At 42.4% G+C, this 18415-nt stretch overlaps 1 protein-coding gene across 4 annotated transcripts in view; it reads left to right on the forward strand.

Moving 5' to 3' along the window:
• The first annotated feature begins 1509 nt into the window (after positions 1–1509).
• Positions 1510–18415, forward strand: part of LOC140917720 (ubiquitin carboxyl-terminal hydrolase 12) — a 39415-nt gene continuing 22509 nt past the window's right edge. For 2 of the 4 annotated variants that reach the window (XM_073361098.2, XM_073361101.2), the window contains exons 1-2: positions 1511–1667; positions 16539–16619. In XM_073361098.2, the coding sequence (XP_073217199.1) occupies positions 1620–1667; positions 16539–16619 (129 nt within the window). In that variant the 5' untranslated portion in view covers positions 1511–1619. Of the gene's footprint in view, positions 1668–16538; positions 16620–18415 lie in introns of all 4 variants that reach the window. The other 2 variants (XR_012160960.1, XM_073361100.2) reach the window with 2 other exon arrangements.

The following is an 18415-nucleotide window of genomic DNA, read 5'->3' on the forward strand; positions in this document are numbered from 1 at the left end:
AGGCAAACAACCCAGAGCTGAAGCCTGTGGGCCTCATTAAAAAGACTGACAAGTTTCAGAGTAGCAGCCGTGTTAGTCTGTATTCGCAAAAAGAAAAGGAGTACTTGTGGCACCTTAGCGACTAACAAATTTATTTGAGCGTAAGCTTTCATGAGCTACAGCATCCGATGAAGTGAGCTGTAGCTCTCAAAAGCTTATGCTCAAATAAATTTGTTAGTCTCTAAGGTGCCAGAAGTACTCCTAGTCTTTAGTATTATTAATCAGTACCTTTCAACTGAACTACACATGTAGCTAATAAAAAGTTATCAGATTATTTCTAGGTTTGATAAAGAATTCTACATAAAACTTAACTGTCCAGATAAACTCAGGCAATGTCCCTGGTATGCAATGTGCCATCAGGCAAAGCTGCAATAGCATTTACTGATTTTTCCCATTGATGTACAATGACCATTGTGATCACTCACAGAACTGTGCACTAAAAGAATCCATTTTGTAGTTCTGCTGAGATAGACAAACATGCTGCAGAAGGGCACAGAATTACTTAATGCAAAATCACTGTCAAGCTTCTTTATCAAATCAAATCTATCTCTAAAATCCAATTTGTTGGTGGTCCGGTCTCTTGTCCAGCATACAGAAAAAAAATCCTAATAAAGAAATTTCCATAAGGTCCTTCATGTCCCCTCTTAGTTTCATGACGAAAAATGTCCACCCCATGAGGCATGAACATGTACACCTCTCCTTATAATTATGCATAGCTGTAAACTCGCAGTGTCTCTCTCTACATTTGTTCAAGGCACAGTTCAATAGGTTGATCCTGAAGGGGGCCCCGGGGGCATATGCCAGAACAACTAATAAATATTAAGAACACTCTTCCTGAGTACCTTCTGCTCATGGATCTCAAAGTGCTTCACAGAGATTAATAATATCTCAGGTTTCAGAGTAACAGCCGTGTTAGTCTGTATTCGCAAAAAGAAAAGGAGTACTTGTGGCACCTTAGAGACTAACAAATTTATTTGAGCATAAGCTTTCGTGAGCTACAATTCACTTCATCGGATGCATTCAGTGGACTCACAGCACCTTCTTACGCAGTAGGTACCTGTGAGGTAGGTATTTTTTACCGATGGGGAAACTGAGGCACAGCAGGGCTAAGTGACTCGCCCCAGACCACTAAAGCGCTGGAGCAGGGGCGCTTCCCATGTGGAAGGAAGGCGCAGTAACTGCTGGGCGCATCCCGGGCCTCAGCAGCAGGGCCAGGAGCAAAGCCGGCGTCTACTGACATCCAGCCCTGTGCCTCGGCTCCAGGCCGCTCCCGCTGCTGGGTCGGCTGCCCCGCCAGGCGGGACCGCGGGGCCTGGAGCAGCGGCGGGAGGCGGGGGACTGGTCCCACGCGCCAGGCGAAGGGGTGACCTCCGGGCGGGCAGGGCGGAGGGGGGCGGGCCTTCCGGGCAGGGCAGCGCGGGTACCCGGCGCCGTTTCGCTGCCGCACCGGCAGCGCCCGGACCTCTTTGGCTGGTGCGCCACCTGCGGCTCTGGCTGCCGCTGTCAGTTGGGTGGCTGGGTCCCAACATGGCGTCGGCGGCCGCGGGGGCGGCTGCGGGGTCCGGGGCCGGGTCGGGCGGATGGAAATACTGATGACAGTCCGGAGACTCGCCTCCAGCTGTACCATGGTGAGTGTGGGGCCGGGGCGGCGGCGGCGGCTGGGGGCCCCCGGAGGCACCGCTCCAGGGCTTCTCTCCCCAGGTGGCAGGAGACTCATGTCCGCCAGGGCCCCCGGCCTGGCGCGGTGGGGTCCTTCCTCCCTTAGCCGCCACCTCCCTGGGGGCTAAGAGATCCCTTCCCCTCCCCCACAGGGCTCCCCTTCCCCAGGACCCCCGCCTGGCGTAATAGGGGCCCTTCCTTCTGCAGCCTCCACCTCCCAAAGGGCTGCCCTTCCCCCAGGGTCCCCGCCGCCGCCTCCCTGGGGGCCATGAGATCTCTTCACTTTTCCCCCAGGGCTCCCGACCGGCTAATGGGGGCCCTTCCTCCTGGAGCCTCCACGTCTCTGGCGTCCAGGAGATTTCCCCTTCCCCTCTCCCAAAGGGCTGCCCCTCCCCCAGGGCTCCCCTTACCCTGGAGCCTCCAGCTCCCTGGGAGCCAAGAGACCCTCCCCCCCCCGTGCCCTTTCCCCAGTGCTCACTCCTGGAGAGCGTGCCCTGTCCTTTCTCCTGACCCCCAAGGGATATCGTCCCTTGCAAGGATCAGGACACTCACACACACACATGCACTCTCCCTGGTATTAGGAAAATTTCCCTTATTGCAGGAGCCAGCTGATACCCATTTCTATCAGAGTAGATATCAAGAATTAAAACATTTTATTAGAATAATCCCCTTCCTGCCTCACCCCCCAACACTGTATAGAGCGTTGTATAGTTACTATTATTTATTTAGGTTGTGAGTGCGCCCACTGTGTGCAAGGTGCTTTGTAACCACACTAGGAGGTGCAGTCCCTGCCTTCAACAGCGTGCATTTTTAAAAAAAAGTTTTTATAATGCAAAATACAGGGATGACATGTTTATAAACACACCCTTATGAAACAAGGGGTGTGTAATAGGAAAACTATGTAGAAGGAAAGCTTCTCTGGCACTACATGATAGCTCTGATGAAAAATACTTAGGACAGGAAAGGCTGTACAGGCCTCCCTTTTTGTGCCCAAAGAGATTTCCCCAAACATAGGCCCAGAATCACACCAGTACAGACCTGCTCCCATGTAGAGACCACTGAAGTCCACGAGACTTGGTGCACCACATGATGGTGGTTCTCAGTTTAGGAATGGGGCCAAATCTGAATAGTAGTTTGTTCCACAATTCAAGAAACATGCCTCCTTTAAACAACCAGTTTGTCAGTTCTTTGAGTAGTTGCTTAGGCCCTGGTCCCACATGAACCTTTTAAAGTGTTTAAAAGTGAGGAGGGATGGACTAAGAGAACTGGAGAATGTCAAACTTCACACTTGCATTTGCAATCATTAGTCCCAAGAGGGAAGCTCCCATAAGCTAGTATAATCGTTCTAAATAAATTTGCAAACCTTCACTCAGGTTAATGTGTTGAATAAGAGTAGCATGAGTTTCGTATGTATTATTACTATAGGATTCATCAGACTGTACAGTAATTAAGGATTTTACATTTATGCAGCGCCTTTAATAAACTAAAACTAATACATGAATCGTGCGCCAGTTAATTTACCACTAAACACAGTTGCCTCTGCTGCAAAACGTTGCACCTGTAACACAATAGCACACGATAACTCTGCAACATTTAAGAACTCTTCTTCGTGCAGAAAAATCTTTTATCCAATGGAAATAGCTGCTGGAATTGAGGTTGGCAGGATATAATTATATGAACTAGAATTTGATCAGAGTGTTCAAGCTCAATGATCTTGTTCTTCATATAGATCTTAATAACCAGGAAGTGGTCAGAACCTCAATTTTCCATTGCATCCAAATGACAGTAAGTTTAGTAGCATCATGATCCTGGGATGTCAATTCACTATTGACTTGGCACCACTCTTCTTTCCTAGCAACTAGCCAGTTCTGCTTCCTGCAGCATTTTGAGGTAGTCTCCTGAAGTACTGACTACCCAATTTTCCTTAACTTGAGATCTGCCTGGATCATACTGTGTGGTATGGTTGCCGGTTTATAGTGCTAAGAGCCTGATTTAATTAAAAGTATAAATATAACAGAGTAATCTCTGCTACTAGTTTTTCTAGAACAAACCTCCCAGCTACAGGTTTTGAAAACTCCTCACAAGTCCATAGAAAAGTACACATGTTCATGCATGCACTTATGTTTCCCCACCGTAAACACAAGTGAAAATAAGGTCATGGGAAGTGGTTGGACAGTTGCTTTGATGCAGGGTTTGATGAAGAATTCCCTGCCCACCTTGCATGTGATTGACTCAGCCCCAGGTAGTACTCTGGACAAATTCCCCAGCTCAACAGGCTGAGCATCAGAGTAAGAGGATTAGGAGGGCAAACGTAAGGTTGAGTGATCCTGTGATCATGCAGCCAACTTCAGGTCATGCTTCCAATATTCAGTGGTTTGTTCTTGGTAACTATGGCCACAAGCATGCATTTTTGGATTGGTTCTACTCCTGTCCTGGTTTTGCTTTTGTTTGGTGTAATAGATTAGTGACTCGCAGATGCCCATGTTATATCAGTGTTCATCTTGAGGTACAACTTTCTGCAAGAGTAGGTAGTTAACCCTTTGTGTCCTCAGCAAATTCCAACTTTAGGGAGGTAGATTCTGCCTATTTGAATGCTCATTTTTGTTTCAGACGGAGAAGTTATTTTTCACGTCTACAAAAACTGTTATGCGGTGCTATTGGTGCAGACTGCTTTGCTTCGCCCCAGAGAGGACTGCTTGCTTAAAGATCCCTAATTTATGCACAGCATAAAGTGTTATGGCATTTTTCATGGTAAACATTGATACAAAAATGTAAAGTTATTTGATTTGCCTTGGCTGAGTTTATTGTCAAGTTCACCTATAGTTTTATTTTCAACTAATACAGAAACATTAGTACAGTATGCTGGTTGCAGTGGTTTTATTTAATTCAAACCAATATACTGAAGTTTACACCTTTGATGATTAAGTTAATGTCTAGTAAATCCAAAATATTATAATCTCTTCTACCATAATGTGAAAATGACTCTGAATAAACTATTTAATTACTTAAACAAGGTATGTTTGGGAATTAACTTTTCTTTAGGAGTCTAATGATGTGACACATGTTTTACATCTTCAAAGTACTCTATAGGCAATCCTCACAACACTTCTGTGGTGTTATCTATGTTTTATAGACTGGGACACTAAAGCATGAGGAAGTTATGACTTGCTCATAGTCACTCAAATGAGTCTGTGGTAGAACCAGGATGTATAGCTCCCAGATTGGAGCTGCTGACTCCCAGTCTCATTCCAATGGACAATACAACCTCTTTAAAATAAACAAATAGAAGATTAAAATTGATCATTTAAATTCTGTCTTTGTACTGTTGAGTTTCAATCCTAACCAAACCACCCTCCTTAAAGGGATCACAAACTTTTTGTAGTGTGGATCATATCTCAAGTGTCTCATGGACACCCTCCTTCCTCTGTGTGATCACCCTCCTTCCCATTCACAATTTAGAACATCCTGGGCCAACTACAGTTATTGCAAACATTAGAAATGGATGTAAGGAAAATATTTCATGTATTGTAACAGCCTTTGATTGTGCCTCCCCCCCAGGTAAGCGCTGCTTCGCACCCCAACCCCCTGCCCCGAGCCCCCTGCCACACACCCAAACTGCTGCTTGCCCAGGAGCTGGCCGACTTGTGCAGCCCCTGAGCCAGCCATGCCAGCCACTGCAGAAGTCACAGAGGTCATGGAAAGTCACAGAATCCGTGACCTCCATGACAGACCAGCAACCTTACCCATAGGCCATAGCCAAAATCTGTGCTGGGCCTGCTTGACTTTAACTCCCTTCCTACCAACAGATGTCTTTGTCACATTTTCCATGAGGTTAATTTTTGTGTAAATGGCTGTGATACTTATTAGGAGAATGTATGGGAGAGGATATTGGTGACATTTCCTTACATCCCCTTATGTCCCTTGGACAAACACATGGATCTTGTGCTGAAGTTTTTTAAAATCTCATACCTGAGCAGGTATGGTCCCAGTTATCTCTAAAATTATGTTAAATCATATGCTACAGCCTTCAAGGAAAGAAACAAGATATTATAGGACATTCATTAGCCCTGGCAGTACAGCCAGTCTGAAAAGCTTCCTCCCTCTGCTAGTCATAAAACTGAGCCTTAACACAGAAACCTTTGAATCGGAAATCAGCTTGTTTTATTGCTTTATCTGTAGCTTTTGCATTGACAGAACTGCAGCAGAACACTTGTATAGCAATGAGTGATGAAGCAGGGATCTGAACTTTTCCTATTTCAGATTCCTGTGATGTGTCTTAACAAGGACTTAACAGTAATGTTGGTGTATCACAGTATGCTAATTAAGGCCACTTCCCACTAGAGCCTCATCTAATTGCTCTGCAAAGCTAGCAAGGCACACCTGGAGAACACAAATTCAGCATACACATTAATGGTAGTCCTATTTTTGTCTCCCAGATCAGTACAGCATGGGGCCTATTTATTATCTTTATTACTGGTGCAAGGGAAGACTGAATACTGAGCATAGAAAACAACTTGCAAGAAATGAAATTAGTATTTTTACTATTCATTTTGTGCAGTTCACTTGCAAATAAACATGTCAGTTGCCATATGAGCCACACACGATCCACATCAGTGAAGCTTTTGAATTGTCTTGTTGCATTTTCACTGACATATTTTTAAAACTTTGTTATACTGGTAACTTTATGGGGAAGGTAACATCTATGGATAAAATAGTAAATAATGAGGGGAAATAGTTCAACTTTTAACTCAGACTTTTGTTTCCAATTGTGTGACTTGTATTACTTAAAATTCAGTTAAAGGAAACAAAAAGTTAGCCCCACTCTAAGATCAGAGATTAGATAGTTAACACTAACAAATATTACTCTTTTTAGAAAAAATTGTAACTGTATGTAACTCTTGGCAAATCATATAGTATGTCCTTTCTGGAAGATTTATGCTACTGCCATTAGTACTTGAATTTGAAGCCAGGCTTGGCAATAGCCTTTTCTTTGTGGAAGTTCCCATTCCGAGGTGTAAAAAAACCCCAAAACACAAAGTGGTTTAACAAGATGACTGACATCTTTCAGTACACACCTTTCTTAGGGAAGACTCTAGGCTTCTCCTCTGTAGTCTGGGAGTGTAGTTTTACTTTGCAGTTGGTGGTGCTGTCTAGTTTGGCTCTACACATGTGATGTCTCTCCCTGTAGTGGCTAGCCCAAAAAGATGGATAAGGAACCAATTATTGCCACCAATTGGGGAGAACTTCTTTAACTCAAGTGGGTAGAAGTTTGCAGTTTTGGAGCTGGGGTTTTAGTCCCAGCTCCAAAGGGATGCATATGATTTATCTAGTAATTGCCTCTTGGCAACACATAGATCTATTACAGTGGGTGAAATCTGGGGAGCCTGTGTAAGGGACATGCATGCGCTCTCTACATTGTGCATTCCTCCCTGCATGCTTCTGTGAAGTGGAGATTTGCAAGTGAGGCCAGTGAATGTGATGTGATTCATGGATCCACTGGTGCTGGGCAAGAACAGAAACTCCCTTCAGTTGCCTAAGTCGGCATGGTGGAGTCCTCTAATATTACAAGAGGCTGTCATGAAAGAAGGTTGAAATCCCATAGAAGGTCAAGAGACATCACCTTGTACCAATGCTAATTCTTTTCCTATTTCCATTAGCAGGGATTGGGCTGAGCTTCTCAACAGGCCCCTGGACGATTCTGGTGGTCCATCACCAGTCATTTGAATTGGTCTGTGGCTAGTAGATATCTGGTAAATTATTCAAGGTCAGCTGAGTCTCTGTAATTGGATCATTATGTTAAATGTTAACATGCTTTCCATGCTTTCACATAAAAGCATCATTTGTTCCATTTGGATTTATAAAGTGAAGCCATAAGATTTTCTGGGTATATGAAAAAATAAAAATATGCATATCTTCTTGGCCAATGTCAAACTAAATAAGTTGAGATAGAGATACACACTCTGATTTTGTGTTTTAGTAAGTCAGATCATTGCTCATCATGCTCCCTTTGCTGTGAAGCACAGAAGCTAGCAACTGTGGTTGAACTCAAATAGGAGGGAGAGCAGCAGCTGTTACTTTCTCTCCCTTGGCTCCAGACACCTCAGAAGTCCCAGGGAGCTATGGAGCTCAACATAGGGACAGAGAAAAACAATGGAGTTGAGTAGCTGTTCTCTCTAGCATGCTTGCCTGAGGGGGAGCGGGGTATTTCTAATTGTAGTTTGTGCTGTTGCACCATCCCTTTCAGGTGGTGGGGTTTTGAAGCACTTGTCAACAAGGATTGGCAATGTGGATCCTGAGGGAGCCTTGGAAGCTATACTGTAATCCCTTGGTCTCCACAGGGATGCTTCTGTAACATGTAGAATCTTGATATACCCATTATTCTCAAGCTAGCCACTGGTTTAAGGATCCAAACCCCTAGGTTGTTCCATGGAGTGGAGCACTATTACCCTCACCCAAGGGAACCATGGGAAACCTAGGTAAACTCACACTGAGGTGGCATATGAATCTGTTGTTCGAAACATTCACTGACTTGTGTATTAGAACCTTTTTGACATTGTGCTATGAGATGCTGACAGCTTAAACAGTGGGTTGTAATTAGGGAGAGCCATTAAAATAGCAAAATGTACCTGAGGTGATTCAAGTGGTGTTATGTATTGCTGCCTCTTCCTTGCCTGTTCTGCTTACAAGTGTGAAAGTTAGAGTAGTCACGATGTAGTAAACATAGTGTAAAGGTATATATGTCCTCTCCTCCTTGCACACCATGAACTGTGCCATTGTTTGGGACATGAGTTCACTTTCCCTGGCTGGTTGATCAGGTCATCAGTTTACAATGCCGTATTTTAAATGAGCAAGGGTTTCCTGAAATTTGTGAAAGTTTGAGTCTGAACAGAGGGTTCTATATTTCCTATCATTTTATCCATCAGTCTCTTTCATACCTCCTCCTTAGGTGGGCTCTTTAGGACTACAACCTTATTCTAGGACTGCATACAATTGCTACTCCTGAGAGAATTCTGCACTGAAAAATTAAAAATTCTTTGCACAATATTTTAAAATTCTGCAAGTTTTATTTGTCAATAAATAAAGACAGAGGTTCAAGCATGGCAGTGGGGAGCACAGGCCACTGGCTGCATGAAGATGGGAGATCACCATGCAGCTCCTCCCTTCCCGGATTTAGTGGTGAGGCTGCACCCGACTCTGACACAGCACAGGGGCTGGGCCTGCCCCAGGAATATTCTGGGCCCCTGCTCCTGTGCACTAGGTGCACCAGGTGTGGGGCAGGCAGGATCCAAGTGTGAAGGGGCTCAGTGTGGAGAGATCCAGGTGTGGGGTGAGAGGATTCTGTGTGGGACAGTCTGGCAGGCTGTGCAGGCAGCTCAGTGAGGGAGTCTAGGTGTGGGGGGATCTGGATGCACAGAGGCTCGGGGGAGGGCGGTGTTCCAGGTATAAGGGGAATGGGACTCTGCAGAGGCTTCCAGGTGAAGGTGGTTGGGGCTCGGCGGGGGGTCTGGGTGTGGAGGTCTTAGTGGGTGGTCTGGATGCTGAGGGAGTGGGGGGTCTGGGTGCAGCTAGTTGGGGGTCAGTGGAGTGGGGGTCTGGATGTGGGGGGGCTCCAGATACAGGGGTTGAGTTTCAGTGGGGTGGGGTTCAGGTCTGAGGGCTGGGGAGGGTCTGAATGTACAGGGTGAGGTTTGGCGGGGGGGTGGGTTCCAGGTATGGGAGGTTATGATGCATGGGGGTTTTGAGGATGGGGGAGCAGCTCCTCGTACACTGACCCCTCCCCCCGCATCTGAGGAGTGATGGGGCAGGAAGCAGGGGAGGATGCTGAGCTTCCTGTAGTCAGGGGAGGTTTCTGGAGGGTATCTGACACAGCATTAGCCACTTCTTGCAGGGGAAGAGGAAGCCCCATCCTCTCCTGCCTCCAGCTCAGACAGGACTAGCAGCTGATCCCGGCACAGGGTAAGAGCCACCGGCTCAGGTGTCCCCAATCCTGTGGTGATTTACCTCTCCGCTGTCTGCTCCTGGTGCCTGAAACGATGTACCTGCAATGCGAGGGAGGAGTGCATGACCACTCTTCCAGCTTCCCTTTGCTTCTCTATCAGAAAGACACTTTTCTGTGGGGAAGCAAAGAAATCTGTGGGGAACATGAATTCTGCACATGCGCAGTGGCGCAAAATCTCCCCAGGAGTAAATTGCAGAATATCATCAATGTGTGTGAATTACTGGCAGTTCCATTCCAAATTACTGCATGTTGTACATCAGTAAATAAGGACCACTTCCTGTGAAGTCATGAGAGCCTTTAAAACTGATTTAGGAGCACTGACATCTGGAAATCCATCATGGAGTATCTGGAGAGAGGAAAATAGCAGGGTCCGCAAAGATCTGTACTGAGACCTCTGCTGTTGAACATACTTGTAAATGATCTGGAAAGAGGTGTAAACTGTGAGGTGGCAAAGTTTGCAGATGATACTAAATTACTTAAGAAAGATAAGGCCAAAGCTTACTGTAAACTGTTACAAAGGGATCTCACAAAACCAGGTTAATGGGCAACAAAAAAGCAGATGAAATTCAGTGTTGATAAATGCAAAGTAATGTACGCTGGAAAAAATCTCAACTATAAATATAAAATGATGGGTTCTAAAATAGCTGTTACCACTCAAAGAGATCTTTGCATTATTGTGGTTAGTTCTCTGAAAATATCTGCTCAATGTGCAGCAGGAAAGAGACATAATAAGACAAAAAATATTTTAAACCCACTATATAAATCCGTGGTATGTCCACATGTTGAATACTGCATGCAATTCTGGTCACCCCATCTCAAAAATGATATATTAGAATTGGAAAAGGATAGAGAAAGGCAAGAAAAACTCATTAGGGGTATGGAACAGCTTCCATACAAGGAGAGATTAAAAAGACTGGAACTGATCAGCTTGAAAAAAGAGATGACTATGGGAGGATATGACAGAGGTCTATAACACCACGATTGGTATTACTCCTGGGGGAATTCTGTGCCATTGTGTGCATGCAGAATTCATGTCCCCCATAGATTTCTTTGCTTCCCTGCAGAAAAATGATTTTCTGATGGGGAAGCAAAGGGAAGCCGCAAGAGCAATCATGTGTCGCTCCCCAGCAGTGCGAGTGCATGGTTTTAGGTGTCAGGAGCAGCTAGCAGAGAGGTAAATCACTGCGGGGGAGGGCTGGAGACGCCCCAGCCAGTGGCTGCTACCCAGCTGCTAGTCCCAGCTGGGCAGAAAGGCACTTCCTCTTCCCCTGCAAGGAGCGGCCAGGGCTAGGTCAGATCCACCTTCAGAAACCTCTCCAGCCTAATACCCCAATGTTCTCAGAGCTACAAAAAAAAGCCCACACCAGTTTGTTTAGGTGTGTGTGTGTGTGTATATATATATATATATATATATATATATATATACACACATATACACGTACATAGGTTTTAAAAATATATAATTTTCAAAAATTTCACTACTTCAGCCCTATTTATAATATATTCAAAGGCTTTAATTATTCCTCCCTAGATTACTCTTAATAGACGGAAGCTCAATTGGTTAATTTAAAATAGTGATTCCATGGATAATTCCACACACACAGTGGATATATGACCGTGTGTCATTCTGCTAAGGTAACAAAGTTAAAATAATTTTTAAATTCAGAGCAGCATATTAATTTTATCATCACATATTTTATATGTCCATTTTTGGATCCAAAGCCAGTCTGTCAGTTGAAAGATTTCCATTGACTTCAGCGGGCTTTGTATCCAACCATAAGACAATATTTGTGCTCTTATAACAGAATAGAATGGAATGGTGGAGGTCTCAATCAGGACAGATTGTCACCATTCCTTGGAGCTCCGTAGGATTTGCAGTATGCTAGAAATTGCTGGGCACAAGTGAGTGTGGATTGTTTCTGATTGTCATGTGGTGTAAATAGTATCACCACTTTAGTCAAAACCATGAGGATGTGTTCTTAGAATCAGGCAGCCTTTCGGATGGAAGATTTATGCTGACTGGGTGAATTTATAATTGATGTTTAGTTTCTGCTCAAATAGCTACGTATAGAAAGTTACACAGTACTTCCTCTCTGAACCACTGTGTCAGAACAGTTTCTTACGGATAAGGTATTTATATTACAAGTTTCCATGGACATACTCTAAGTCTCATGGATGTACCTTTTGGAAGCTTTATAGATGGAATAATTTGTCCCTGGGGGTGGTAGATAATGAATCAGTTCTAATCTTGTACACCTAACAGCTTTATTTATACTACAAAGGCGTTACTTTGAAATACAAGCCTGCTGAGAAGTGAGAGAGATACAGAGGTGGGAGACAGAGTTCCTGTGCAAAAAGCAAGGAGAACCAGATTTAAATAAAAGTATTTCATTAAATGTTATTCTAAAAGGTAACATGATACGTGTGAATTGCCAGTGTTAAGATCCTGAATCTGATTTAACTAGGCTTAACCGTAGGCTTTTGAGTACTAAGGTGATTCAGAGTAGCAGCCGTGTTAGTCTGTATTTGCAAAAAGAAAAGGAGTACTTGTGGCACCTTAGAGACTAACCAATTTATTTGAGCATAAGCTTTCATGAGCTACAGCTCACTTCATCGGATGCATACTGTGGAAAATACAGAAAATGTTTGTTTTTATACACACAAATCATGAAAAAATGGGTGTTTATCACTACAAAAGGTTTTCTCTCCCCCCACCCTACTCTCCTGCTGGTAATAGCTTATTCAAACCTAATCCCCCATACACAGCTTGAATCATGTATGTTAAGTAAACCAAAATCTTGCATGTCTGCATTATAGGTGACACAGTCACTGTTGGTTTTCCAGCAAACAGCTTGCCATCCGGTCAAATGTAAATTCTCTTCCTGTATTTATCACCGTAGAATTCAAAGCTATTGTATTGCTGTCTATATATGGAATATATAACACTTTCCATTATGTAGATTTACTGCAAGCACAAACAGTTATGACTTCTCAAATGACAATTTATGGTAAGAGTTAGTAATACTTTTTGCACTTTTAACCCTTTAGTTCAATTTTGAATTGTAAAGAGCTTCCTAATTCCAGCACTTACGTTTGGAAACCAGGTACTGTTCTTCATTAACAGATTATATTTATCTGTCCTAAGGCAGCTCTCTAGTTAAAAATAAAACTGAAGTCTTGCCTCTTTACTTATTCTTTCAAAGTACAGTTCTAAACTTTTGCACAGCCTAGGTTGTTTTTCTTTTGTTGGGCAGGGGGGAAGAGTGCCAGGGAGATCTCTTTCATCCCCCTTCCCCAGTTTGCCATTGTGAGCATGACTATGTGCTTGCTCCATCAGATTACATTTTTAAAGCTGATTAGCACAATTTTATGATGTTTGAAACTTGTAGCATTTGAATTTATCTGATAATGTTAAAGAGCATTTCTTTGAAAAATGTGTAGCAAATTGCTATGCTAATTGAGGTCAATTATGCCACAAACAATGTGTGCTGTAGAAATTTGGCTACTTTTAAGCAGTCCAATTTGTCATCTAACAGTAGAATTAATTTGCAAACTATTAGAAGTAGTGGCAACATGATCTCTGCTCTGAAATCCGAGCATTAAAGGGACAGACTGTTTCTGTCATTTCAGCTTTTCAGAAGCATCATATTTTAATAACATCATGACCCAGGTTATTGTACAATCTTCAGCCTTCTTTGTCTGTCTGTTGTAGCTCTGCACTCTAACATTTTGAAGATTTTAGTGTAAACATTTTGGTGTCCCATAGGCATGGTTTTACCTAGGACTGTTGCTGATGAGTTTTTGGAATTAAATTTTGGGCTGTGACACCTCAGCAGTAACCTAGTTAATTTTATCACAAATCATGTTGCTTCTTATGTTTTGTGATTCCTTTCTATTTCTTCAATCTAGGTCATTCCCTATAGATTTGAAATAAGAAATCTGACTGCAGCGTTTCGCTACCTCTAGTTAAACTAGATTTTTTTTATAGTAAGTTTTCTACCTTTTATAACTAGTCATATCAGCTTTACAAAGTTACCATCATTTGTCCTAGTGATTGATAGTAAAAATGCTTATAGTATTTACTTGTTCATTAAAAACATTACTAACTGTGGGGAAATGGGTGAATAGCACTTTTCAAGGCTGAGCTATAGCATACTTAAACTTTTTGTTTTGTTTAATTCTTCTTCAGGGTTTCAGTGATTTAGGCTTGGTCTATACTTAAAATTTTGGTTGACATAGCTTTGTCAGTCAGAGGTGTGAAACATCCACACCCATGAGCAATGCAGCTATGCTGACCTGACTCCCAGTATAGGTGCAAATAGGTTGATGGAAGAGTGCTTCTGTCAACTTACCTACCATTGCTCAGGGAGGTGGTGTTCTACCTTGACAGAAAAATCCCTTACATCAGCATAGCCGGCATCTTTGCTAGCAGATTATGCCAGCATAGTTACAGTGCCGTAGCTATACTGGTATATTTCCCATAGCGTAGATATGTTTGTCTAGTCCCTGCGATGTAGACATACCCACCGTGTAAAGACTGTTCACCAGAGCTGTAGGATTTCTAATGTCTTAATCCTACCTGTTCTCCAGCTCTCAATAATGCTTTACGAGAACAACAGAGCAGAAAAGATTGAATTTCTAATGTAAAATATGAGCAGAAACTAAAACCTTGGAAGCTACAGGGTGAGAATCCTTTCTGTGCTCTTTTATACATCATAAAGATGCAAAAAAGGTACAATCCTAATTTTTTTCTCCTCTGCAGGCCACTTTTTTTTATCACTGTTCATCACATATCAAAAGCTTAAAGGATGTGCAAAATAGCCAAATGAATATTTCTGCTGGAACATCACCTTTTGCATTTGCTAATTTTTTATGATTTTCCACTATGCAAATGTCAAATTTCATTAACATCGTTTTTTTTAACTTAATATTTTAAGTTGCACTTTCAGTTACATTTATTTTAAAAAGCTGGAACAGCATTGAAAAGATTTTATGAGATTATTAAAAGTACTCAAAGCATGTCTAAGCATATTTAGATTAAAAAAAGAGCTATGGAAAAGTACTCTTCTTTAGTGATTCAGATGCCTTAAAATGCTGTTTGAGCTATAAATAGGAGGCTAACAGAAGACTTGAAATTGGAACCTGGCAACTGATAGGCACAATTCTAGATTATTCAGCAGTCTTCAAATACATTTTCATAGGTAGTGTCTTCTGGTAATCCAATTTCTTGAGTAGTTTGACTCCTTCAATGGATGATTCAGGGAGACATGTTGTTCCTTTCCTTTAGCACACTCCTCCACTTAAAGATCTATTTTCTCTCATGGCACCCATCTTGCCTACCATTCTTCCTGCCCTTCAGTCTGTTTTCTTTAATCCATCTACACAGCGAATTTATTTTGAGTTCCTTGTTTATTTTTACAGCACATGATCCACTAAATTTAAATGACCTTCCTGGATGACTGACTAATCTGAGATCTCCTTAGTGAATGTGGAAAAACTCTCTTTTTCTCTAGCAAATTTTTGTATAGATTCAAGTGCAAAAATCTCTCAGTTTGATCAGTAGTTTGTAGTTTTGATGTTCACCTCAAGATAAGACAGTATCTTCTTTTAAATATAAACCCATAGTGGGGTATTATAAAGTGGAGTTTTTAAGATGAAAGCATGATATCTTGATAATATGAAATGAATTTAAATGAAGTGTCCATACTGTGTTGCTCTTTTAGGAGTTGTACAGCTAACTGCAAATAACGTTTTAGGTCCTATTCCTACAAGCAGGTCCATGCAGGTACATTGAGGGATTGGGGTGGAGAGGGAGGGATAAATTATATTTTTACACTCTTGAAACTCTCAAATGTTATAAAATCATTTTTTCAAAATCATTTAAAATTTGTTATGAAAATATGGCAACTGCAACTGTTTGATTTTAAAAAAAGACCAGTCAGTACTCAATAATTTTCACATACTTTTTTTGTATTTGTAATATCTTTGGAAATATTGAAAATGAGCAACATTTCTGGTTTAAATTTTAAAGTTTCTTTGATTTTTAAAATTAATGCTACAAGAATTACATAAACCAAAAAAGATGTTGCTTTTCCATTGTCCAGCATTAATAAATTGTTTTTGTTCTTCACCGCCATGCTCCCCAGCACCTCTGCTGGAAGCTTACTACGCTAGAGTTAGTTGCACCAGCATTGTTAAGGTTGTGTTATAGTTTGTAGTTAGTTTCTAGAAATGATATAGAATCGAACATTTGAACAAAAATGTGTCTCATTACCATGTTGATTCCAGCCTTGCAAGCACACATCACTGTCTTGTAGAATAGATAACATTTGACTTAGTATGCAGGAGTCCAATAAATTCTCTGTAAAATTGTAAATTGTTGAAATTTAATTTTAGACTCACTAAAAGATTGTATAGCAAAGTTCAATATCTGTCTTTCATTAAGGTACATATTAACTTGCTTTGCCATCCTTCTTTAAAATCTGAAATGCACAAATAGTCTAATGTTGAATTAATTTTTGATAAAAGGGGACCTATTACATTAACAGCTAGCTCTGGTCCAGCTGTCTTATCCCACAACTTCTTAAGAATCCTGGAAAGAGATTTTAAAAAATTGTATTAATTGAACCCTGAAATCTAAGCTACAGGCTGATGGGCATTATTTTAAAGTATTACTTCACATCTACATTCACATCACCTTTATGTATAATATAAAATGTTAATTAACAGTTCCATTCTCACTCTCTTTGTTTTACCAGAAATGGCATGAATATTACAGATTTTTTTTTTTTTAGAGAATTTTTTCCTAGTAGTCATATGTGGGGGTTTTTGTTTTCCCCAGGGCGCCAATGCCTCTGCTTTGGAGAAAGAGATTGGTCCTGAACAGTTTCCTGTGAATGAACATTATTTTGGCTTGGTCAATGTGAGTGAATTTGCTTTACTATTTTTAAAATGCTGTTTTCTATTTCAGTCCTCCTCTTCTGAAATGGACAGGATTCTCTTTTAGACCTTTATCCATGGGTAGTTCTGGCACAAAGTAGAAATCTATTTAAGCACTACATCCTGTAACATGCATGCTAAATTTTGTTTTTAACTAAAAGATTAATCTTAAAAGTTAACTGTAGTGAAATAGAAAATGTTAATAATTACAAAATTCCGTGGGACATTCATACTTGGGCACACTTTTAAATATAGGATCAGAGTAATTAAAGCTGGAAAAGCCCATAAGATCATAGGGTAGATAAAAGCAGGGTATGGTCCTCCAACAGAGAGGAAGTATCAGATATTAAACTGTTACTTTGGTGGGTCTTAGTCCCAAAGACTCAAACCAAAACAATCTGTTTGCTTTTCAAATCTCATGTTTTTCATATGGGCTTAGAGGGGACAGTCGTGTTGAGGAAAGATCAGAGAATACAGAAAAATACCAGCTACGTCAATTCCCTTTGTGTAGAAATGTACTTTTTTCAGGCTTGCATCAGCATGAGAGCTCCTGTTTAAAACAACTGTTTGCCATAACTTCAGTCAGTTTTCATGTTTACAGTGTGATTAAGGCCAGTAAGGCCATAAAAATTGCCTAATTTGCAATGATAGAACTAAATTAAGGATTGTGAAAAGAATGCAACATTATTCCATCACTTATCCAGAAGCATTAATCTGACATCCTAAACATAAGGAAGGTAAATGTAACATTCAATCTGTCACATCCTTTTATTAATAATATGATGTAAAAAAGTAAAATGTTTACAATTGTCACAGGACATAGTTCATTTTTCATGTTGAAAATATGGCTCTGGTTAACTTCATTCACAGTAAATTAAACTTCCCCCTTCTTCCCTTAGTGGATCATTTAGACACTTATTTCACGTCAGAACTGAAACAACCTAATGTACTGAATAGTGCTAATATAGTTACTTAAAGTATTGCTTGCCTCCAGCTGCACATTGTGAGCTCATTTGATTTAATTGATCTTTGCTTTGTCCGTAGCAGATCATGTTGTCAGACACTCAACAATCGAAACCAGAGGTGGGCAAACTAAGGCCCGCGGGCCACATCCGGCCCACGGGCCCGTCCTGCCCGGACCCTGAGCTCTGGGCCCAGGAGGCTAGCTCCTGCCCTGCTGTTCCCCCTCTCCCCGCAGCCTCAGCGCGCTGCCAGCACTCTGGGCGGCAGGGCTGCACACTCATGCAGGGCAGCACGGCAGGCTCCAGCCAGGCAACACGGCTCCCAGACGTGCTGCTCTGAGCAGCATGGTAAGGGGGCCTGAGTCAGGGGGTTGGGTAAGGGGCAGGGAGTTCTGGGGGGCAAACGGGGCGGTTGGATGGGTGGAGGTTCGGGGGACGGGGAACGGGGGGCAGTTGGATAGGGCAGAGATTCTGGGGGGGGCAGTCAGGGGACGGGGAGTGGGGGGAGGGTTCAGATTGGGCATGGAGTCCCGGTGGACAGTTGGGGGCGGGGGTCCTGGGACGGGGTGGTCAGGGGACAAGGAGCGGGGCGGGGTTGGACGGGGGAGGGTTCTGAGGGGGGCAGTCAGGGGCTGGAAGTGGGAGGAGGTGGATAGGGGGCGGGGGCCAGGCTGTTTGGGGAGGCACAGCCTTCCCTACCCGGCCCTCCATACAGTTTCGCACCCTGATGTGGCCCTCGGGCCAAAAAGTTTGCCCACCGCTGATCTAAACGCACTGAATTATCTTCATTAAGTGTTGTGTTAATGGCCATTCCAAT

This window comes from Lepidochelys kempii, chromosome 9, assembly GCF_965140285.1.
Source record: "Lepidochelys kempii isolate rLepKem1 chromosome 9, rLepKem1.hap1, whole genome shotgun sequence".
Taxonomy (NCBI): domain Eukaryota; kingdom Metazoa; phylum Chordata; order Testudines; family Cheloniidae; genus Lepidochelys; species Lepidochelys kempii.